This window comes from Cheilinus undulatus, linkage group 8 (assembly GCF_018320785.1).
Source record: "Cheilinus undulatus linkage group 8, ASM1832078v1, whole genome shotgun sequence".
In the NCBI taxonomy this organism is placed as follows: Eukaryota; Metazoa; Chordata; class Actinopteri; order Labriformes; family Labridae; genus Cheilinus; species Cheilinus undulatus.
Window position 1 is genome coordinate 44,838,373 of NC_054872.1, and position 25,613 is coordinate 44,863,985.

Sequence of the window (25,613 nt, forward strand, 5' to 3'; positions counted from 1 at the left end):
TTAAACAAGTTTTTGAAAGATATCTAAAATATTTATGTTTTCTCATTCTTATGACAAGTGGTCTAATAAATTTTTTAAGCACTGTATATTAGAACTTCTTTAAAGATTCTCTTTTACATCAAACTTGAAAAAGATTTTGATCCCTGACACAAAAGAACATTTGTGGTGTAGAGCTGTAACCAGTAGCTTATTAATCTCAACCTGGGGTCTTGGACCTCCTCAGGAGCGGCACCAGAGAATTCAGGGGGGGCACAAGGCTCTGTCAGCTGTGAGGTTGTTTACATTAGATTTGCACTTATTAGCTGAATGGTGACAATCATCACAAATAATTTATACTGTGGTCTTTGTATAAGAATATTTGTTTATTTTCTATTTTGTTTGCAAAAAGGAAATAAAATTGCTGTTATTTTGACCACTCTGTATGACTATGTTTTTTGTGGGTGCTCAAATACACTTGGCTACAAGTAAGGAGGCCTCACAGGAAAAAGGTTGGGAACCAGTGGGTTAATAAAAATGAAGTCAGCTACAACCATTTCAAAAAACATATCAACTCATTCTTCAATTTAAACAAAATAAGCCAAACAGTCCCATTTCCAGACTGTATTTTTGGATCGTCTGCTGCTTTGTAAATCAGTTTCTTTGGATTTTGGATTGATAGTCAAAAAAGTAGTTTATTCATGTCATATTGGGAAACGTTTCCACTGTTTCTTGGTATTTTCTAGACCAATCGTATTTTTATTGAGGAAAAACTACAATGAACCAGCAAAAAAAAGTTGAAGCCTGAGTGTTGTGATTTTTCACTTGTTGGCTCCTTCAAAGACTTTGCTTTTTGCCCATCATAGTCACAGCTACACGCTAACAGTTATAAATTGCATGTAAAGATGATTTTAATTAGGTTATTTACATTTAGAGAGTACGCACAGTCTTGTTGCTAACACGGACTGATGAAAACGATGCTGTGCTGGAATATATTCCCTGGATTTTTCCCAGCGGTGGCTGTAGCTATCTGATAATGGATGTGTCATCTGAGTCCTCTGTTTTCACGGTCATTTCTTCTCTCTGGGAACCTTTGGGAAGAATTTACAGAAAACATAAGAATAATTGTTGGTCATGAATCGATGTTCAAAGAATCAACTACAAGTGATTCATTATTCATCAATTTACCTACTTTATTTGTAGGAGAATCTATGAGCCTCTAAAGAATTTGCAGTCTTTCATTTCCCATGTCCTGAGATTTTAAAACCTTGCTTGCACTGTAGACTTTAAGAGCTAAAAGTAATGAACCAGTTCAGCAGCATTTAGAGACCTGAAGATTCCAACGATAAACTAAAAATCTGGAGGAGAAACTACAATGATCCAAAGAATCTGGATGCTTCAGTTTTAAAAACCTACTTTACTTTCACAAGTGTGAATTCAGTAATGACTCATTGAAAGACAACAGGTTTGGGCTGTTAAAGATGAATAATGACTGAGTTATACAGTCAGTTTTCAGCCCCCCTCCCACCCCCCACCCCCGCCTCTTTTCTTGCTCAACAGAGGTTGTTAGCTTGTTTTACAAAGTGGGGATAGCTGTGCATTTATAACATCCACATCTGTGATGTTTTACTCTAAATTGTTGACTCGCTGCTGTCAAATGCACGTTAATAGATACAGAGATCCACACTTCGGTTTCTACACATTCAAAAAAAAAAATCACTAGATAACATATTCAAAGTGGGAAAACTGAAAACTACAGAGCAGAAAATCAAATATTTAATGGATCTGGTGCTATATTTATATCATCACCCATTGAAAGCCTCTTTAGAGTTAAAGTCAGAAATGTAACGAAGCCCAGAGGTTAGTTCAGGCATCATCTCTAGCCTAATGATTCACACCTAACATTCATCTTAATCAATCACATGACTCTCATCCTTCTAATCCAGTGGTCTACTTAAGCCAGTCTCCTTTCCTGCTCTGCCCTGGTTTAGCAGCGCTCTCACTTTTAACCCACCTCCAGCCCAGCATCTACCTGCTGGCCCTTACTGGGAGGTTTAAGATGTTATCTCATCACTCCTCAATTCTGCATGTAAACTAAATCTGCGAAGAGTGAAGTTGGAGCCTGACACCAAACAAATGCTGTGCTGCCATAATAAATGCTTGAACGAATTACAAATGTGAAATGACTGAACTAACCATTGTTTAATATCCAATCACCTGCTGTAGTAGCTGCTTTCCTCCAACAGCTCCTCTATGATCGCCTGAAAAAGAAACGTTTTTAAATATCAGACCGATGTTTGTTATAACCATAAGACATGACTGAGAAATTCCTGATCCAAAATAAAACGTTATAAACAGCAGGCGAAGGTAAAATAGATGTAACCCCTCTCCCAAGAATTGGTATCTTTCAAAGATTTGCATCAGCATATTGTGGATTCTTTTATTGAAGGTATTTTGGGGCTTTTTGTGCCTTAATTTCTGAACAGAACAGTGGATAGAGATAGAGAAACAGGGGTATAAGAGCATGCAGGAAAGGAGCCACAGGATTGGACTTCAACCTGCATGGGGCCTATCCTAACCACTAGGCCATCTGCACCCTGATTTTTAGGATCTTTTATTGTATGTTTCCATTTAAGTCTCGAGAATTAATTGAATTATCCATCATTTTAAACTTTTCCTCTTCTGAAAATATTTTTCAAAAGTGATGTTATTTAATCATATCACATTCCAGAAAACTGACCTTCATTTGTTGATATGTGACTCCATCTTTAAGATCCCTATCACCTGTTGGAGGGAGATAAAGAGTAATGTTAAGTCACCCATCAAGGTATGAATCAGTATGTCAAACATGCACCAAATAGCCTATATCAGTAAACTGGTTTGAGTTTGTGCCAGAGGAGACCTAAAAAATGTTGAGTGCTTCCTTATCCTCCCTATCTTGGCAGCTCTAAAGGCCGATGGCAGCTTCCTCTCCTCAAAAGTTGCCATCGGCCTTTAGAGCTGAGCAGCAGAGCTGATACCAGACTCAGGAATAGATTCTGAAAGCTCAAACAAAAACTCCGTGAGCCTCATGACCTTGACCTTTGACTTCCAAACTCAAATCAATTTATGTGTAATCCAGAGGGAATGTTTGCTCTAAGTTTTAAGAAAGGCCCTCAGAACATTCTAAAGATACTGGTAATATCTGGAAAGCAAGGGATAAACATGAGGCCCATTGACGTCCAAAATCTCATAAGTTCATGCTTGAGATAGAGTGAACTTTTGTGGAAACTGGAAGAAAATCCGTCAAAGGGTTCTTGAGATCTTGCTTTCACAGACATGGCCAGATGCAGATTCGTACAACCAGCCCAAAAATATAATGCCTCTGCAAAAAATCCACATCACTTCTGGCAACAAGAAAAAAAAAAATACACTTGACGAACATTTGTGGAAAAAGCCCGAACAGAAGAGTGCTGAATGTCATCAAACAGCTCTCTGCTGCCCCACAGAGGTAAAATAACAGCAATACAAGGAAAGAGAGAAATGTGGCCACCAGTGATGAAGATAATAATGTCTGAACAGGGTGAAGCTGATGTGGTTCAGAGTCTTACCTGTGCTATCAGCAGCAGGAGGTTCTGCAGTGAAGTGTGGGACGAGGGGCCACAAGTCTAAACTGGTTGAGCCAAACTCCATCAGCTCTGGGGATGCTTGAAGAAGCTGCAGCACAAAAAAAGAAGAATCTAGCTACTTTTTCTTAAATTAGTTTTCCAACTAAGCTTTTTTTAATGATGCTTTCCTGTAAGTTCAACCCTTTGGGCTTTACTTTATGAATCTATTTACATTTATTTAACCATGAAAAACTTCTTGATATCAAGAATCTTATGTACAAGAATGCTTGGGCCAAGATATAGTAGAGAAGAGAGCAATTAACAAAGTAAACATATAAAATTGTTAATTACAAAGACCAACCAAATGCTGTCTCACAGAGCATAAACTCATCAGCTAAAGGATGTACTACCTGATGCATCTTCCTCCAGGACCTTAGATCTACTCTAAAAAGGAAACAAAGAGACCAACTCCCCCAGACATAAATTTTCCTGCACCAGATTCCAGGCTGCAGGAGCAGCAACTCCTTTAACCCATTTTAAATAGCAAGTGTTTTGACTCAGTCACAGAGAGAAGATTGTATTTTCCAGTTGTTTTTTTGCAAGTATGGCAGGAGTAGATTTAGTATAGCGCCATAAATGAGGATATACCAAAGATTTAGCCTACAGTGTTAAATTAAGGCCAACCAACTCGATTTGAACAGAGAACAATGCCTTATAAACCTAAGTGCTCTGTGGTGTACAGCAGTGATCATCAGCTGGCAGCCTAAGGGTCTGCCAAAGATTCCCATTCAGTCCCCAAAAGATTATTAAAATCAGAAAATGTGAGGAGGAAAACAAACGTTATGATTTTTAGGGTATGTTTTGTCTTCAAATCCCTACAGCCCTTAAAACAACCCAAAGCTAAATCATAATCATAATAAAGAGTTTTATCAGGACAAACTTAACATTTGAACCATATTGATCAGTCCAGTCCTGAATAAATCTGCAGTTTTCTGTGTCAACTTTCTACTTTGGGCTCTCAGAGAGTGTTGTTTCCAACCTACAAATTAAAATGAAAGACCTATCTCCTACATGTTTTCCACTAACCAGGACACAGCATATTAGTGTTTACCCAGCGCTGGATGATCCGACAGCCCCAGAAATATGGAGCTAAAATATCTCAGCTGGCTGCAGTAAAGGCAGTAGGAGCTGGTCTCAGCGTTAATCGCTAAGATCCACACATTTTGAAAGAAAATAGAAACACTGATGAAATAAAATGCTCAAGTGCTTTACTGTTTTGTCAAGGCCTGTAAAGCACTTTGGCCAACTAAGGCTGTTTTTTAAATGTGCTATATAAATAAACTTTGACTTGACTTGACTTGATGAGAAAAAAATATTTATTTTGTTTTAGTTCATTTGAAAGCCAGCCCCCTCTTACTCCCAAAAGGATGAGCGGTGTAGAAAATGGATGGACGGATGAAAGCCTGCCCCCTAGAGTGTCTGTCAAGACTAAATCTGGCCCATGTAGTTGGTATCCCATGGTATACAGTATCCAAAGATTTAAGATTTTGTTTGTGGTTTCAAAAGTGTACTTTTACTATAGAAATGACAACAAGCTTTGGTGGTAAATTATTTCACAGAAGATGAGATTATCCGTCAAACCCAAACATCCTTTTGTTTCAGCTTTTCACTTGTGAGCCTCTGCAGGTTTTCCTCATCTCCTGTGACTTTTTTTTTCCTTGTTTCGTGCTGCTGGAAAACAAAACAACCAAATAAAGTCAAATTAGAGAGCAGGAAGTCAACAGTGCAAACCTTGCTGAGCTCCACCTTCAGGTTGTATGGATCGCTCCCGTTGTGGAAAAGCGACTTTTTGAACCTCTCAATGACTCGCCGTTTGATGTTGTGGTGTGGAGAAGGTGGAAGCTGAAGATCAAAAATGAAGTACATCCCTTGGTTTAAGTCACAAATATTCCAAGTACATATCTAAATAAATAGTTGAATTTATTATAGCTTTAATATTTGCAGGATATCTAACACATTTATGATCTTTAGGCATGATTGATCCCGTTTGTACAATTAACACTGTAAAAAATGACTCAAGATGTGACTGAATGCAACTGTTTTCTGCTTGAAATGTAACAAAAATGGCCGAACACCTGTACCTGGGTGATGAAGATGATTTTGTGGAGCTGTACAAGGAGTCTCTGAATGGGATCATCGATCTGTCTGAGCTTCTTCTGAGAGACACAGATTCCCGCTGACACTGAGGGAAGATAAAATCAACCATGCTGACTGAGGCTAAATAAACAGCCTTGGTCTATTTATGCAATGTAAAGTCTTCTCTTAGGATGCTTGGCTGATTACATAATCCGTTCAGATTCAATGAAGTGAAGTATTCAATCTTAATGTCTCAAGAGATTTAAAGCAAACATACTTGGTCTTGGTTTGATCTTCGCCATGGTGTAATCGTCACTAAGAATGGAAGTAGATTAAGTAAACAGATCAATACATTTGATCAGATGCAGAGAAGATCACTTCCTTAGCAATCACCTAATCTCTACGCACAGGTTCTACATAAAGATGTCAAATCTGTACACAAAGGAATCCTGATTCCTTTATGTACAGTTTTTTTTTCATCAGCACAGTAAAGGTAGGAACGCATGCTGTTCTTGCTTTTTTCCACACAGTCCAAATACAAATAACACAATAGGTGCTAATTAATTACAGCCAATACAGACAAATATTTTTAACCGCAAATCATGTGTGTTTCTTGACAAAAGTGGTCCTGACTGAAATATGATTTGTTATAGAAAGAGCATACTCTGCTCCTGAAAAGATCAGGTAAAGCCCTTTAATAAGAGAAGTTAATATTTTTACTACAAAACAGACAGAAATAAAGTATGCAACTTTTTCTTACCTGGTCGTATTTTGGTCTGGTGTAACACAGAACCTGGACTTTAATCCTTTAGAAGAGGAAAGACATATATTTCAATAATCCAGATATGGAATTCATTTTATCTGTTTCTAAAACATCCAACCCAAACACATACCATTGGTCCCAAATACTCATACAAACACAGACAGGACCCTATGGAGATAACAGTCGTAGTAGGTAGAGTTAGTGATCTTTCAACTTGAAGGTTGTTGGTTTGATCCCCAGCCCCTGTGCTTTCCTGCTGATGTGTCCTTGGGCAAGACACTTAACCCACTGCTGCTTTAGTGGCATGTGAATGTGGATGGATGCACATAAATACAACTGCTTACTTTACAGAGCAGCCTTTGCCATTAGTATGCCAAATACCAAGCAACTGAACAGTCCAAATTCTTTATTTTTGTCAAAACAAAAATCCACTAGATCAAATCTGTTATGTATACTAAATAACAAACAAGAAAGGATATTAATCAGTCTTAAGTTAAAACTCAAACTGCTTTAAATTACAAAGAACAGTCAGACTACAAATCCCAGACTGATTACACTTTAATGAACTGAGTGCCTTCTGATTCTTGTGGGAACAGAAAACTTACCATAGTGTCTCCCTGTGTGAACATCACTGTTGGTTTTGGTTTCCCATGATTCACAATTGACCCCTGGGACATCATCTTAAAAGACACATTCAATAATATTCAATATGAAATCATTTCCATACAAGTCTTTTCCCGTCCATGCTAAATTCTGACCCTGAATGATGTGTTGCTGGCTGTTGTTTGAGCCGCAGGCTGCAGAGGAGCATGGAGTATGAGTTTCATTGTTCAGCAAGGATTGTTCCTGCAAAATAAAGCAAAACCTTACAAAGATACGCTCAAAATTGCATGCCATTTACAAATCCCATACTAATCAAAAGATGTATAAGTGATACATTCCTCAAAAAAATGTAATTCTTAAAAATTATTACCCGACACAGGTTGGAGTGACAGTAGTTTGTCCTGCTTTTTTGCCTTTCCTGAGAGTATCTCTGCGCTCGTTTCCTGTCTCTCTCTGCTCTCTTTTCCAGTGCATTCTGGGAAGTGTAGAGTCCGTCCATCAGCCTCATCATGAGGTCTGAGATCCTGGAGCTGACGGCCACGATGTCTGGACGCTGGTCTGGATCTGGACTCAAACACCTCATAGGACATCAACAACAACAACGGCGTTAACAACATTGCTATTGATGATGATGATAAGAATTTATTTATAAAGAACTATTCTAAGTCTAAATGCTTAACAAAAGCAAAAGAAGTAAAAGAAACTCTCACCACTTTATCATGTTTGTGACTCTCTCAGAGAAAGCTCCGTCTTTGATTGGCTCATATTCAGCCTCCACAATCTACCAAACAAAAGAAGCAGAGAATGAAATGAGGTGACAGAGAAAAAGTCCAGTGTGTGTTGGTGAGCTTGTGTGTTTTTTTTAAACCTTGTTGGCCAGCGACAGCATGTTGCTGCTGTAGAATGGAGGCTGTAAAGCAGCCATCTGGTACAGGAGGCAGCCTAAAGCCCAGACGTCAGCTTTCTCTCCGTATGGCTCGTTTTTCACCACCTCTGGACTAAAACCCACAGAAAACACTTGAAAAATTAAAACATCAAAGGATTACTCAGATTTAAATCTTATTAAAACTAACCAACCTGAACATTATTTTCATAGTAAAAACTGGTTGAAATGTTTTGAGTTTTCAAAACTACTGTTTCAAGACTACGTTTCCCAGAGTTTGACGAGTAACATGTGTGACAATGCATAGAGTTCTTGCACAAACCTGGATTATGCAGCTTTATTTTAGTAGCCAATTCTATTAAATTCAATGTTGTTGTTGTTGTTTAATCTTGTTAATCCTGTTTAGCCAAAGTTATGCATTCTGGGAAACTCAAGAGTAAAGAGGTAGAGCGTGTACTTTTATGAACCACTCTGCAGCCATTCTTTGTGAAACAAGCTGGAACACTTTCTCATTCGGGATGTTCCAGTTTCCTCTTCACATCCTTTTTGCCAATAATCCCTTGGAAGGCCTGCACCACTGAGGTGGCTACTACACCATCACTTCATCTATTACTCTAAACAAGATCCAATAGATAGAGGTTGCAAATGAGGCTTTATAAACCTGTGTTTTACATGTTAAAGAATGTTAATGCATGGTTCCCTATAAAGTAAAGAACACATCTAAAGATTATAAGCCAGCAGCTTGGTGTTATGAGTGAATTTCCTCACCAGGAGTAAAGGATGGTGCCGACCACTGATGTTAGCTTGCTGCTCTCCTGTTTCTGCTTGGCCAGACCAAAGTCAGCTAGAAAAGAAGATTACAAAGATGAAATCATTGTAAACTCAAAATGAGGTAGTGACATGAGATAAACTCACACTTACTAATGGTGACTTTGTCCTTTTCCCCTAGCATGATGTTGTTTGGTGTGAGGTCTCGATGAACTATCCTCTTTTCTTTGTGCAAATACCTCAAAGCCAGACACATCTGATGGAGCGTAAAAAGACCAGTTGAGCTCAGAAAGGCGAGACTCAGATATTCACACTAAGCCAAATGTCCCTTATTTGAAAGATTTGTTAGATGAGGGGGCTCACATCTGACAGATTCTTCAACTGTTGAGTAAAGGCCAGCTCAGACTACACATATTTTCGTATCTTTTACGATGGTACAGTATTACACTATGCATCTAATATATTGTCCAGTCTTGGCCAACAGAATGACCATGTTACAAGTGTGAAGCAAAGGACGTCAACCATGGCAACAACAGAAGTGCTCTTTGTGATGCTCAATGAAAAAACAAACAAGAAACAATTATGGATTCGCCCTGATGTATTAAAAGGAGGGCAATATGAATCTGCTATCCTTCAGATAAAACTAAAGGTATACGTGTGATAATATGTAGAGGTGGGTGTTAAACAGGTATCAGTACCGTCACCAGTAAAATTTCTAATACAGAATTGATTTTTGCAACACAACCATTATCGTTTGAATGCTGAGGATCTCTTTTTACTGTTATAAGAGTGTGATATGATACCGTAAAGGGCAAGAAAAACACTGTGATATGATATTTCAGCCATATTACCCAGGCCCAATAAGGTGTAAAGAAAATTTGTTTAGTTAGCCTAACTTACACATGCAGCTTTGCTGTATGTACACAAAAATCTCCAGAGAGAGAAGTAGGGACTTGTACCGTGCCACTCAGGTGAATGGTGATACAAAGATGGGAAGAAAATGCTATCATGATGAAATCGAGCTGTTGATGTCACCTCAGGGTGTCAAACTAGACGGATGATGCAAGAAAAATTCTGACATGATAGTTTTGTTAAATCGTAAAGTGTTTTGGACTGATCGTTCATTATATCACAATACAAGAGCATTTGTCATTCCCAACACTCACATGTATGTATACGAAACAACAAAAACATCTAGTACTGCGCTGACAAAAAAAAAAAAAATCAATATTTAGACTTATTGAAGCAAATATGATTCAGTCAAACTGATGATAAAACAATAGTCTGATGGTTTCCATCTTAAATTTCCCAGATGTGAACAGAACAACAACTTCCAGAGCATCTTGAGTGACTAAGCTGTCACTCAAAAACTTACTGGACAATAGAAAAGTCCACTCACATGTGACATCAGTGTCAGAAGTGCAAGTGAAACGTTCAAAATTTAAAGACTAATAATTTGTTAGCAATTTCTAATTTTTACTCTTGATGTGAAGCTAATTTGTTTGTTTGTTTTGCTTTTTTTTGCTCTCTAATGCTTATGTTTGTATGATCAGGTAAGTTTTGTTTGAAGCTTTTTGACACAAAGTTCATTCCATACTTAAGCAGGCTTCCTATCCACAAAACCAGGGTATTCGTGGTATTTTTGTGTCTGAGTTTAAATTTAGTTTCATTGAGTGTGTTAACATGGACTTGAGTATCCCAGTAATGACTCATATCCAGGTTTCTGAAAATGCATACGTGCACAAGCAGAAACCAGGATACTCAAGTCCATGTAAACACAGTCATAGAACATGGATTTATTTTTCTGATCACCCTGTGGCATCAGTGGTTAGTGCTGTCGCCTCACAGCAAGAAAGTTCTTAATTTTGATAACAACCAGACAGCACCCTGCTGTGTGGAGGTTGTATGTTCTCCACATGCATGTGTGGGTTCTCTCTGGGTACTCTGGCTTCCTCCAGCGGTCCAACAACATGCTTGTTAGATTAACTGATGAAGCTAAATGGTGTGAGCGTGACTAGTTGTCTGTGTGTGTCCGCCCTGTGATTGACTGATAACTGAGGACATACAGCTAGGTTCAGCTTGAGCACCCAGGACCCTGAATGGGACGAGCAGTAAAGATAATGGATGGATGGAAGTGACATTGTATGGAACATATACATTTTACAGTGTGCCAGTTGTGCCTATACTCTGGAGAGTCCGATTGAAAGTCAACTAAATTTTCACCAAAAGAGTAATTTCCCCAATAAGATTACCTGAATGAAAATATTCCAGATTTTGTCTTCTGTGAACTGTTGCTGCTTCTCCTTCAAAGAGTTAAAATGTTCGGCTAGAGGCACGCCCTCAATCAGCTCCATCACGATGTACAGCTTCTCACCTAAAAACAAGAATAGTAATCTCTGTTGAAGTAATTCTTTCTAAAAGTAACAGCATACTAGAATTGTTAATAAAATACTCTAACCTTCCAAAAATGTCTTGTAGTATTTTACAACGTTTGGGTGAGTCATCTGCAGAGAAAAGAACAACGGAGCACATTAAACATAAAATATAGTGGGACTTTGCTAAAACTGGTTGTAACATTAACATCTGAAACCTGTTCTCTGATGATTGTGAGCTCAGAGATGATTTTCTCCACGTTACTGTCCCTGGACTTCTTGTCTTTGCCAAACACTGGGTTGTGGAGGTTTACTTCCTTCAGAGCAAGCAGATTCTGACCGCTCTGCTTTCTGACCTGTCATTTAATATAAAGTAAATAAATAAACTGATCTCTATGTAAACCACCAGCAGCAATTTTGCATGGGGTAGAAAAGCTCTTAAAAAGAAAGTACTGGCCGCAGATACTGTTTAATCATCAGCGTCGCACCTTAAAGACGCTCCCAAAGGCCCCAGTGCCCAGATGGTCGAGTATGAAGTAACCATTGATGACTCTAAGGGGTGGGCGGTTCTGGTCCACAGCCTCGATGCTCTCTCTTAGACTGTCCAGCTCCTCTTCCTGCATCATAAAACACAAAAATCCATCCATATAACCAGGTCAAAGAAGCCTCCTTGTCTTCCTCTTAATCTTACTCACCAAAGAAAGCTGGATGTACAGATAAACTGATTGTCTTACAGTATAAAGTGAAACTTTGGTTTGCAGTCCCTCGTAGGCCGTGAGGTCTCGAACATAATGTCCAACATCAATAAACATCTCGAAGAGGTCTGTGGGAAAGAGTCTAAAGGGATGAAAGATTACATAACCACATCAGAGAAGATTTATAGAGATTTCTTTTAAAAACAGACATCAAAACTTCACAATTCATGCATGTACAGACTTCGGATTATCAGCGTTTTCTTCCTAAAATGTTAAAACGTCACCTCTTGAACAGATGTCTGTTTCTTTCCATGCTGAAAAGAAAGCGGAGGGTCCGAAATGCATAGCACTGCCAAAATACAAACAAATGGACAAATGTGGGACAGTTTCATCAAGGCTATTCAGTAATTATTATGTAATTTACATTAATCCATATACCTGCAAAGATGTGACCTTGGATCCTGAGTTATTTGGTAAAATCAACTTTGCAATAATATGGACCCCATTTTCCTAAGACAGACAAATGCAATGATGTTGAATGTTTCATATGATTATTCATCTAAAGATTAGTGCTTCCTTATGTTAATTCTCTTGAGTTTCCTCAAGTAAAGACTCTGTCTCACCAGGACAATGTGGTGAGCAGATGTGTCATCCAGGCAAAGCTCAGTCAAAACCGCGCAGCAGGCTGGAAAAAGGATTAAAAAGGATATGAATCAATTTAAGATATATTTAACACGACCCTTTCATCTGAAGACACTTCAGTGAACATTAGCAAAAGAATTCCTGACAACAGAATGAAAAAGAGGCCAAGAACCCGTTTAAACCTTGATGCCTTTGTACTGCAAAAGTTCATTTGAGGATACTTGATCTGACAGCATTACAACACCTTTAGGCTTTTTCCTTTCAAAGTTACTTCATCTATTTCAGTGGCTTGCAACATTTATTGTTCATTGTTTTTTTGTTTATTTGGATTTCCCATTAGTTTTGGCATATGGCCACAGTTTCTCCTCCTGTCTTAAATGATAAAGAATGAAACTGAGTACAAATATTTATCCATACAATATAAAATAAAGTGCAACACATAAAAGTTCATCCCTCTACCACAACACTTCCACTTATAACCACAAGCAGCAAATCAATTCATAATTAACCAAAGTAATGCCAAGAATGCCTTGAACAAAACAAAAACAAACCAGAGCAGCTGACTGAAGCCTGAAAAAAGCACCAAACAATCACAAGCATTTCCTTCAAAGTCACAAGCTTTAGTAGGTCAGATCTCAGCAGTTAGATCTCACTACAGGAAAAACTGTTTACATTCCCAGCAGCTGATAAGACTCCTCTGGGGGTGAGAATATACAGAAAAGATCTACTTACAAGCTTCCAGTATCAACAGAACAAGATTAGACTCTGAGTTCTGTAACTTCCAAGAAAACATACAGATAAGATGCTGATGGCCTTTCAGGTAGGTTACAGTCTTTATAGGGAGACTAGCTCTCAACGCAGGTGACCCAGGTTCAAGTCTGACCTGACCTTTCCTGACATGTCCTTCACATCTCTTTCTCAAGTTCCCTAATTTATCAGCTGTCCTATCACGCTAAATCTTTTTTCTGAAGAAAGCAAGGGTTAGACCTACCGCCTGGCAGTTAAATGCTTCTGTGCAGTATAAAACTGCTGGACAGAGAAAGTCAAGAGGTGGGTAAAGGAGGGCTGGGCAAAAGCAAGCTATGAAGATAAGGCCCTATAATCTTGACCTTTGACCCCCAGAAATACAGCCAGATCGTCCTTGAGTTTTAAGGTGCTTTTTGACCAGAGGTAGCCAAAACTTTTAGTCCCAGGAACTTCTCTTCAAGGAACTAATTGGTTCCCATGGCACACTGTTGTCTCCATTTCCACCGGGGTCTAAAGTTCAAGGAAAACTATGCTAATGAAGCTTAGCGCAAGTTCAGTCAGGAAGACTATGCTCTCCGTGTTAGCTTTCATTCCTGCACTGTATAATGCACTTCTCAACACATGTTCACGCATTGTCATGCAATAATCAGCTGTTCGCTTCACCTGGTCACTCCTATCCAATAGCACTACTCCTATCTCTCACTTGAGCTTATGCTTTTCTAGCCATCTCACTACTCAAAGCACTTTTTACACTGCAAGACACACCTTCCCATAATTCACTCCACATTCACACACTGATGGCAGAGGTTGCTATGGAGAATTGGCCATCAGTGTTAGCTTATCCCATTTATATGCATCCGTACCCGTTTACACACCACTGATGAAGCAGTGGAAGCAAATTGAGGTTGGGTGTCTTACCCAAGGACACATCGGACATGTGACTGTAGGAGCAGGGGGTTGAACCCACAACCTGTTGAACTCCTGACATAAAAAAGCACCTTTAGAGGACATTTGTGCAAGGCTTGGAGCACATCCTCAGAAGAATGGCCTAGACAGGACAATCTAACAACAAAATGTCTCTTGCCTTGGCCACTGTGCACACAGGGGCATTAAAAGCCTAGATTTTTTTTCATTTTCATGTAAGTTGCATTGTCTCCAACCTGACTGCAGGGCCATGCTGTTGTCTGTCTCTTCCTGCAGGCTCAAATCCTCTCTGACGTGCTCTTTGTGGATGCGACTGGCTGCATTAGCACTGGAGAGCGTTTCAGCGGAAGACTGGTCAGAGATGAACTGCCTGTCACTGTAAATGAGATTATATGGAAAGTCAAAATATTAGTTTAGCCATTCTTTGTGAAAAATAAGTTGCTTCATACCACAAACTCTTGTGAAGCTAGTCAGATAAATCATTTTCAATATCTGTTTGAAGATATACTGCTGCTGTTTTTAATCTCCTAAAGCAAAGTACAAAATGCAGTGTTTGTGTGCAAGAAATAACAGCACTTTGTTTGAAATGACCAGAAGATGTATTAAATGCTTTTGTTTTCCTGAAAGCAGCAAGACATATTGACTGAATCAGTTTGCACCTCTTCACAAATCAACAAATGTACTTAAGAAAATTAATATTTTACTTCCATAAAGTTTGGTAAAATGACAGACGACAAAAAGAAGAGACAGTATTACACTAAACATAAGGAGACCAGTCTTTTGATCCTACAAGTCCTGTAATGCACTAAACAGCATCTCTGAAAGACATTAACCAGCCTGTAATTTTTCATTCTGAGTTAACCATGAAAACACCAGGGTCTAATGGAAGGCATAATGAGTTGTATTATGGAAAATTAATGATCTTTTTATCTGAGTTTGACCAGTGACACCAGATAGGTTAGAAGCCAGCATCTCAGCCTTTTCCAGTTTTAAGGATTTCCTTTATTCTATGTATCCTGTGAGTCATTGTAGATTACTGGAGTGGACCTTTAAAACTACAAATAACTTCTATGCAGACAACAATGTAATTGTGTTATTAAACAAACTTCTTTTTACACTGTTTTGATATTTTGGTTGAACAAACTAAATTATATGTCAGTGAATAAAGTTGCCGTTTACAATGTGATATACCATTAACAAATTTGCTCAATTTGCTGATTACCTGTGGAGTAGTTTTAGGAGCTGCTGCACCCCTCCCCAGCTTCGTATCTCTGTTCTTGTATCAGGATCTTCACAGAGCTGAACCAGGACCCAAGTGATGCTCCACAGCAGCTTTAGGTGTTGAATGTACAGCAGGCTCAGCAGAACTGGCACACCCTCCAGCTCTCTCACCTGGTCCCTCACCTGCTTCACTGGGGACAGAAGCCTCAGCAGCTCTGCACTCATTCTGGGGGAAACATCAGATTCAGATCCCTTCTTTTTGTTTACATTTTAAATCTTTAAAGGTTTCAGAAAGTCATAAATTAAGTTTGTTTGTGTAGTTTCAGATAAGAAGACAGCTAAAATGGGACATGCATGATTTGTTTAATCTATTAGCATTCATTAATAAGAAAACAGTCATACAACATTCAACAGGGACAAATTTATTGCCATCTAACCTCTTCGACAGCAGGTCATATTCCTGAAGTATAACAAGCAGATTTTCCACGATTGGTGGCTGTCCGATCTCCTCCTTGCATTCTGAGCTGCAGAGGAAATATGTCTTGCAACTATTGAAATTACTCATGTATTAACTGATACAAACAAAGTATTTCCTTACCTCTCAGCCAGAGTGGTGAGAGCCAGCAGCACTCCCAGCAGCACACTGCTGTCTGTTGTGGAGAGGAGCTTCACCAGCGTCTAAATACGATGCATTTCATTAGAGACAAAAACTCTTTCAACAGAGAAAAAAACAGAAGAAGCAGGGGCGCTCTTTCATCATGACTATGAAGAAATTAGTACTAAGCAAAGCTTTGTATGTAACATCAGAGAGTATATAAGAAATACTGTCATCCTAAGAAAGAATGCCTCTGTTTAATTCAATGATTGTCAGCTGATCTGGCCTCGAGATACACCACCATCTCATTCATGAGAAATCGTGTCCCAAATGTCAGATAATTTTCAGCCACTCAAATTCATTTAATAAAAAAAATGCTGCATTGTTGATTTTAGGTGGAACAAAACGTATGACTGGATAAACACACAGCACAAAGCAAACATGTTTTTTTCAAAGCACATCAGTACAGGAGCCCAGGAGGACATCTTTGCAAATATTTTATTTTACCCCATTTCCTGTGATAGCATGGTTGCCTTCAAGACATCTCGAGTAAAGAACACAAGTTTGTGGGAGAATCAACATTATCGATTCAAGAAATCCAGATCTTGAAAACACAAAGTCTTTTAGAGTAAAATGAAATAGTGCTTAGGGCTTCATCGTTCCTCTAGTTTTTTTATCCAGGCACACATTCATGAAAACACTGAAAACAGTAATGCAACCCGCTTTCAATCTCAGCCTACCTGTTCAGGTTAAAAAATACCTGGTTGTCTGAACATAATCAAATTATGTAAACTATTTCTACCTGAGTTAAATGTGTTCTTTCAGCAAGAAATAACTGTGCTGAGCCAACATAAAACAGCTATGTAGACTCAACAGTACTGTTTTACATTGGGCCAACATGCCAACACACACCATCGTGTTGGGCTAGCCTACTATGTTGGCCCAAAAGCTTTATGTTGGCTCGGCACAGTTACTTTTTGCTAAAAGAACATATTCAACTTAGGCTGATGTAAGTCTGAGATATTTTTATATCAGTTACCTAGACAGTACAAAGTACTTTATATTTAAGACTGCCACTTCACATTAAACTGCTATGGCAATGTGAGGTGTCTTATGGTAATCATGGAGCAATGAAACAAGTTTTATGTTAAAAACTCTTGCATTTTATGCTAAAATAACATTATACAATCAAGCTTAACCTTAAAGCATTAATTATCTATGTAGAAACTACATGATACCATCATGTAAATAGAGCGGACAGCAAGTTTCATGTCAAGGCACTGGTTTAATTGGAGTAATATCTGTAGTCACAAAGCATTGCAGATACCACACTAAATATTGTTTTATGCGTGATGTTAGCTTGATCATGAGAGCAAAAAGGCAAATTACAGTCATGTCTGCATTTTAGTGAGTTTTTCAGCATAAATGAGAATGATAAAAGTAGATAACACTATGCACAACCAAAATGTAAAGAGATGAGCTTGGAACAACTGAAGAAAGTAAAACTTACTTACCAAATAACTTTAAGAATTGTAATGATATGATTACATATTTGTATTTGAAGTTGATATCAGTGAATACCCTAATGCAAATTTGTAATTGGTCTGAAGAAAAACAAAGTCACATCGTCTCAATACAAAACCATAAACTTGATTTCAAATTAGTCTAGCTGAATCTTCCCATTAAATTATTCTGCTGTGCATCATCTTAAAGCCTTTGTGCCCATTAATCATCATAACCATTCACCAACATGCAAAAAACATGCAAAAACTTGCATGTGAAAAATGTATTGTGAATCTCTTATACCTGGTTTTGTGCTTGTGGAAAGATTAGAGGGCACATTAAAATGTCAGTTTATTATTTGGGATAAAAACCAGGGTGCGTCAAATCTCACTACATGTTCAGACAATGTATTTTGGTATCATTGCAATAAATATTAAATCTACAGCAGACAAATATCTGATGAGAATATTACTTATGGGAGGAAAGACAGCCCTGACGAGGAAGTGGTTACAAGCAGATGCTCCAACTTTTGAAGACTAGTTAAAAACTGTTCATGAAATTTACACTATGGAGAGACTCACTTTTTATAAGGCTACAGTCAGAGAAATTCAAAGGATTAGGGTCAAAATGGGTCTGATATGTTTCTTCACAGAGAAGACTATCTATTCAGGACTACCAAAAGTTATTAATGTGATAAGTGAGTAAGTATGATATCTTCTGTTCAGATGTTTATAGTTTGTTTCAAGTAAAATGAAAAAGAGAAAATAACAGGAAGAAATGTTTATTTTACATACATGTCTATTCCCCGAGTATATTGTATCTATTATACATTTGTTGTAATTTGTCTTTGTGTGTACTTTTTCTTTAGATACTGGATTATGTTTGAGCTTCCTGAAAAAAATAAAATACATAAAAAAAAAACCCAGGGTGTAAATGTAGTGGAATATAACAACAGTTCTACTCTTGTAAACTGTGTTAGTTTTGACAGCTATTTCAAATTTAGTCAAACTCTAAATTTAAATGTTCTTTAGTTTTGTTCACATTTTAGTCAATTTAACCTCTAAAGTTTTAGTGTAGTTTAAACTGACGAAAACTTGAAAACATTTTGGTCCAGTTTTAGATAGTAAAAGGTCCTTACACTTTAGTCTCACTTTCAATCACAATGTTCCTGTTTTTGAACCAATGTAATCATGCAAATTACAAAATTGATTTGAACATTAAAAAAATAATTAACTTGATTTAAAATACACTGATGAAAATACTGACATACCTGTGGAGAAATATCATGGGTTTTGAAAATCCAAAAGTCCCAGCACTAAGACTTTGGTCTTGTTTTAGTCTCCTTGTTAAACTAAACCTACTTCTGTCAGTTTTATTTTATCACCAAGATCTCTTTTTAGCTAGTCTTAATCTTGTTTTTCTCATGGAAAAAAAGTAGTAAACTAAATTTTTTAATCATAGTTCAAGATGACAAAATTAACACTGCATGTGCACACAATGGCCCCATTAAAATTGAGAATGAAATCAAAATATTTAAAATAAATATTTAAAAAATTTCATACAAGTGATGAACCTGTTGCAGCCTAGTGAACAACATTCTAGCCTTTAAAATATGAAGTGATTTTATTTCTTACAGATGGTGTATAATCATAGATAAAATGATCACTCACCCTGTGAGCGCCGCTCTCAATAACGCAGACTCTCTGATTTTCAGCAGCAGACAGCTTCTGAAACATATCTGCAGAGAAATCAGCACAGGCAGCACTGATGAGGACTCACAGATCACTATCAGTCTGTCTATCATATCATTATCAGGTTACTCACACGTCATTGTGACCAGCTTCTGCACTGCACAGTCCTGCTCACCACATGATACGTACAGGGCAGCAACAGACTCCATATACTAAAGAGAAATAAGGCAGCGGAGAGGGTGACATGACATTTATGCAGATAAATCATAAAGAGCAGCATGTCGAGGCATGTGAGGGAAAATCTTTTACCTTGGCAAGAAAATTGATGCCTTGGAGCTGACTGAAGATTTTCTAAAGAAAGCAGATTCAAGAGGAGTGTTTGTGTAAAATGAAAGCATTCATAAAATACACAGTGAACAATAAAATGTTTTTGAAGATGCACCTGGTGCTGGGGATCTCTGACCAATAACCTTAGGCAGATCAGGACTCTGAGGACAGACTCAGGCGATGCATGGTCAATCCATTCACTAAAAAGGAGTGATATTTGTGAATAATGTTTATACATTATGTGAGACAAGAGAGGGAATGTGACTTAAATCTAGGAATATTTTACCTGCAGAGTCGGTTCTTGACCAAAGATGTAAGGATGTCAGAGAACAGCATGTGCAGAGGATGGCTGCTGAAGCATCTTTGGTCTTTATATGTGATACTGGAGAGAGAAATATCTAAAATTAAAGTTAAACAGACTATATAAGACACGTCCTGATAAATGCACAGCCACCAGGAAACATAATTGGACCCTAACTTCTAGTAAAATGTTACACTGGGTGCACCATGTATGTGAAAGATTAATATCTTTCATCTTTTTTTATTATTTTTGGGCACTGCCACTTTTCCGTTTTGTTTTGGGGCTCGTAATTGAGCTGATAGACTCACGGGACCTGTCCACCCAAGATGCAAATTGTTAATTTTTACATAACATAAACGGAGTGCAACCCAAACTGCAAATCAGGTATTCGTCGACTAAAACATCAAGAGGTTTAGGATTTAAACAGTCAAGATGGTTGGCCAAGGTTGGGGAACAACACTGAAGAGATGGTTAAAAGCCACCAACAAGAAGGGGAGAGATTGTGTCATTCAGAAAGTCGCTAAGATGGATAAGGAAAACTGAAGGATCGAAGCTGTGTGCAAACATCTTCAAGAGTGGTCCACTTGGAAGACTGTTACCAACAGGGTCATCACATGGGCTGATATGTGGAGAAGCAAGGCTGAACTTCCTTGTCGGAGCCACATATGGCACACTCCCCAGCCCCTGGAACATGCACTTCTGTCATGGTTCTGAAGAAACCCGCCACCTCCACGACTCCTCAAATCTAAGCCTGAGGCAAACCCTCTAATGCAGGGCTGGTACAGATGACAGCATGACCCAGGATAGCTGGATGCTGGAGTCTTGCAGGCTCGAGTCAAATCGGGCCAGCCAAATTACATCCAAGCGGCTGATCCAGTTTGTCAGGCAAGGGAGTGAAGCGCAGCGCTGCAGCATGGAGGAGAGAGCCTTCCTGTCACTCGGAGGAAAGAGGCAGATAGCCGGCCTTAACTCTCAGAGAGATGAGCATGACATCTCTACAGCCAGACATTGTACTCTGGTCTGCGCCCTTTATAATAGTCATCATGGCAGAGCCGACTGTACCATGGGCAGAGAGGACAGAGGCCGCCTTTGACATAAGAAGTGAGCAGAACTGTCAACCATGTGCTCACAAGCTTGGTGCAGGGGCTTCACTTGAATATCTATCCAGCTGTTCCTGAAATCTCTCAGCATCACAGGGCCCAATAGGAGAACTCTTTTCAGAGGACAAACAGCAAGGGAGCTTCTGGCTCTGGTTATGAAAGAAGGAGAACACATGGAGAAAAGGATCCTAGGGCAGGCTGCAGGGTAAAGTATGGAGATGTCTGCTGCTCCAACATGTTAAGATGTTCTTGGATTAGAGGAGCGAACATTAATAAAGGGTGGCTCCAGGCTGATGACACTGCAGCCTGCACAATGGCACCATTTAAGGTGAGACAGGCAGGCTGAAGTGTCATCAGCCTAGAGAAAGAAATGCCCAGCAAGTGGAACCACCTGTGCCTACATTTGAAGACCTTAACTTTAATTGCTGACTGAAAAATAATAATACATATTACACAATAAATATATTGTATTAATGACAAAATTTAAACACCATGTCTGTACAAATAACCCCAACTTCTGTGTCCACACTCAAAAAAAGGTCCAACATAATGATATTGCTTCTAAGGTCAGGCATACACTAAATGATTTCAAGTTGTCTGACCTGACTTTTGGGACATAGGAATGATTTTGTTATTAGAGATTTATTTATTCACCAAAAACTATAGAAACAGAGAGCATCAATGTTTCAAACACTAAGCAGTTATAGCAGATTCACCACAACTTCCCTGTGTTTAAACATGGCTTTAAGCAAGAAAGCATCCCATGACCTCTCATTCCCTCTCACTTTTATCACAGATTCTAGCTAACGTTTACTCAAATTTTATCATTTCTAACATAAGAACCCACAACTACAACCTCTATCACAACAAAGTCATGTGCAGATACACTATATGGACAAAAGTATTTGGCCACTTGATCATTACACCCACGGGGATTCTAATGAAATTGTATTCAAAAACAAGTACTTTAATATGGAGTTGCTCTCCACCCTTTGCAGCTGTAACAGCCTCCACTCTTTTTTGGAGGCTTTCCACAAGCTTTGTGTGAATTTGTGCCCATTTATTCTGTAGAGCATTTATGAGGTCAGGCTATGATGTTTGATGAGAGGGCCTGGCTTGCAATCTTCATTCCAGTTCATCCCAAAGGTGCTCACTGGGTTTGAGTCCAGGGCTCTATGTGGGCCAATTCAGTTCCTCAATACCCAAGTCATCAAACCATGTCTTTATAGTCCTTGCTTTGTGCACTGGGGTACAGTCAAATTGGAATAGAAAAGGGCCTTCCCTAATCTGTTGCCACAAAGTTGGAAGCATAGCAATGTCCAAAATGTCTTGGTATGCTGAGACATTAATATTGCCCTTTTCAGCCAACACCCTGAAATAACAGGCTCATACCATTATCCCTCCTCCACCAAACCTCACAGTTGGCACAATACAGTCAGGTAGGGACTGCCAAACATCTTCCAAACCCAGACTTGTCCACCTGACTGCCAAACAGAGCTTCACGCCACTCCATCTGACGATTGGCATTGGACTTGGTGATGTAAGGCTTGCATGCAGCTGCTCAGCCACGGAGACCCATTCCATGAAGCTCACACTGCACAGTTTCTGTGCTTACGTTGATGCCAATGGAAGTTCAGAGCTCTTCAGCTATGGAATCAGCAGAGTGTTGGCAACTTTTACGCACCATGCACCTTAGCTGTCATTGACCCCACTCTTCTACTTCATGGCTGAGTTGTTGTTGTTCCTTAATGCTTCCACTTTCTGATAACAGCACTTACACTTGACTGTGGAATATCCAGCAGGGATAAAACTTCAAAAACAGTCTTATTGCAAATTGGCATCCACCACAGTACCATACTTGAAGCCACTGAGCTCTTCAGAACAACCCATTTAGTATCACAAATGTTTGCAAATGGAGACTGCATGGCTAGGTGCTTGATTTTATACACCTGTGGCAATGGGTCTGGTTGAAACAACAGTAATTAACAGGTATCGCCAATACTTTGTCCATATAGAGTGTGTTGAGCAATTGTTTGGTCTACTAGCAGACATAAATTTCAAGGATACGGGTACTTTTAAAGCCAAACACTTTCCAGTGCATGTACAAATGATATCAAAGTGGGCTGAAATTCAGCCTGATCACAGCCCAATCAGCTGGTTAGACCCTTATAAGACTGCACACACTTATATAGTGAGAGCAGAACCACGAGCTGATCCCCCAACTTCAGGACTTTTTTCCTGATTGTACCTGCCAAAACTGTGCAACAGCATCTGGACCCACTTTAGCAACAGCAGGCATGCCTGTCTGATGAATCTTTCCCCTTATATCATAAAATATATATGAATGAGTAGAAAATATCTGCAGACCTCCAGCTACAGGGGAACATTTATTATGATTTGGCTTGTTAGTTGTGTTGGTGATGTTGTGCATGCATGCAAATGTGCATGCAAAATAGTAAGAGTCTGAGCTGTGCACATGAGACAACATAAATACAGGTAGGCCTGACTTCAACCTCTATCCGTTAGACTTTTCAAAGGATACGTTATTGACATTTGTCAACTTTGCACCCTGATTTCAGCCGACATCCCAGCACATCTTTTATACAGTAGACTAGATTGAATAACATAGTGTACACCCAGCCTAAAGGATGAACAGCTGATTATTTATAGTGGGATTATGGTATGCAATGGGAAAAACATTTGACTTTTATAACCTGATGCATTTACAGTATTCAATTTCATCATATGGACAGATGAAATTAGGTCACAGGCTTGTGTTACAGGTGTAAAAAACATCTCAATGTTTTCATGGGGTTCCAGGAACTTATACCTCCAATAGCACGGATCGAAAAACTGCATATGGGTGAAAACCTGAATTTTTCCAGTTCAGCAGCTTCACTGTTGACGTCACTCTGACTCCTGAGTCTGTTTGTGTCTTTAGAAAGATGTGGGCCTTGAGATCTGCTGGCTCCACTGCTGCCTGCTTTGCTGTGACTCAGCGCTGCCACCTGCAACACACAGAATCTCATACCACCATATACACACAGGCTTGGAGAAATATGAGCTGCTCTGTGTCGTTATCAAAATGTCTAGACACAGTCCTTCAGCATGGCGTCATTTGTCATTATTGTTGTTCACCTCTTGTCTGGGGCTGCTTCTGGCAAGTAGGGACTGAAGCCTTCTGAGATCATAAGATTCCCTAGAAAACAGGCTTATCAGAAGATGTGTTTTTGGAAAATATCATGTGAATAAAAATGTTAAGAGATAAATAAATAAATGTGAAAATGAGATGAGTTAGCTTACTTGTTCTGGATTCCTCTGGACTTCAGGTACAGTTGTTCCCCTTGTTTCCCTTTTTTAGCAGGATTAGACATTTTTAATATTCCCCATTTGTTTCCATGTATTGCCTGGGGGGTCAACTTGAGATATTTTTTGGCACAAAATGACATTTAGCTAACGTTATTGTTATAATTTACATCAATGGAGCAATGCTGTTAAAGATGGTTAGCTAGTTTAGCCAAAGGAAGATTGGCTACGTGAAAGTCAAACGTCTCTTACCAATCCTCCAGCATCGTAAACAATAGAAGCTTTGGCTCTAAAACACGCACATTTATTTCCTCCTTCGGTTATAGAGGGGACATAGTTGTATACTGCAACAGCAGACACCTTTTACATCAGCAAATACAAAAATCTCCCTTTCTAAACAACCCAAGTTAGCAGTAATAGGAAGTCTTGGTTTCCATGGATACAACAGACGCTTTACGCATTCCGTCAACACAGGTAATGTTGGAATGTCGTTGAGCAACAGACTGACCTGAAAACGACACTTGACTCGAAACGCACGTCTTAAACGAACTGCCGCTAATGGAGAGTGACAAAAATGAGTTATGGAGTTAATTACCTAAGAAATACCAGGAGACTGACGTCAGCTCAATTAATTAAAGTGCAGTCATTTTTAAACAAAGGCGAGGATGTCCCCTCTGGTATTATGTGACGTTTAAAAGAGCCTCTCGACTCAACTTTATTTAAAACCCACATTTCCTACAGATAAGCATTAGGCCTAAAGAACTTTACTGAGGAATTAAATGGAGAGGGGGAAAAACAGAAATTAACAGATGTGTGTAAAATTACAAAAGACCCAAACAAGAATAACGATCGAGAAAAAAAGCTATACACACAGTGCTTAACAAATTTATTAGACCACCTGTCATATTTGTCTCAAAGACCATCCAGCATCATGAAGTGCTTTAATGCGGACTCTTTCATTTTCAGTGAGCTCTCCACGTTTTTTGAATAGGAATGAGGGATTTCAGACTGATTTCACCCAAATTTGAGCCAGCTCACTGGGCTTCTCTGAGAAGTCAGAAATGAATGAAGCATAACATTCAACCACTAAAACAATTTTTTCTGTTCAGGAATGCAAGTAAACAACTATAATTTAACATATTAATCAAGAAATACTAATATGCTTTACTTTTTTTCAGTTTTGTTGTAAATCAGTACATTTGTAAATTCATTGATAACAATAATATTATATTTTAGCATTGAACATATCATTTGGGTTAAAGAGCTTCTACATATTTGCGTATCAACCATTGTAGAAACATAAAAAAAAGATTTTGGTAGTTACCAATGCTGTTAATTTAGGGCAGCTTTAGGCAGCATAAACCTTACTCTGGTTAGGGTTAGGGTGGTCTAATAAATTTGAATAAATTTGTTAAGCGCTGTGTAAATATATATATATATATTTTTTTTTAATTTCTCAAGTAAGTAAATCAA

General features: G+C 38.7%; 1 protein-coding gene across 1 annotated transcript; it reads right to left on the reverse strand.

Annotated features, from left to right (window-relative positions):
- Positions 1-24,601, reverse strand: nek10 (NIMA-related kinase 10). The gene is made up of 35 exons (XM_041794281.1): positions 24,598-24,601; positions 24,393-24,484; positions 23,706-23,842; positions 19,720-19,815; positions 19,549-19,633; positions 19,416-19,457; positions 19,240-19,318; positions 19,086-19,153; positions 15,916-15,995; positions 15,755-15,841; positions 15,319-15,543; positions 14,333-14,472; positions 12,407-12,468; positions 12,222-12,293; positions 12,068-12,132; positions 11,823-11,925; positions 11,577-11,705; positions 11,307-11,444; positions 11,175-11,220; positions 10,969-11,090; positions 8,870-8,972; positions 8,717-8,792; positions 7,934-8,063; positions 7,776-7,846; positions 7,436-7,643; positions 7,221-7,308; positions 7,068-7,142; positions 6,460-6,505; positions 5,977-6,014; positions 5,705-5,805; positions 5,355-5,465; positions 3,567-3,672; positions 2,717-2,760; positions 2,194-2,237; positions 1-1,067 (listed from the first exon to the last, which is right to left on the reverse strand). The coding sequence occupies exons 1-35, from the start codon at positions 24,599-24,601 to the stop codon at positions 1,022-1,024; spliced, it is 3,159 nt and encodes a 1,052-aa protein (XP_041650215.1). The 3' UTR covers positions 1-1,021.
- Positions 24,602-25,613: the final 1,012 nt, after the last annotated feature.

Excerpts from the sequence above, each read along its gene's own strand:
- nek10 (XM_041794281.1), bottom strand. Across the intron at positions 11,706-11,822 it reads CCAAAGTTTCACTTTATACT|GAAGAGGAGCTGGACAGTCT; the intron begins GTAAGACAATCA and ends TTTATGATGCAG. Across the intron at positions 11,221-11,306 it reads TCACAATCATCAGAGAACAG|ATGACTCACCCAAACGTTGT; the intron begins GTTTCAGATGTT and ends TTTTCTCTGCAG.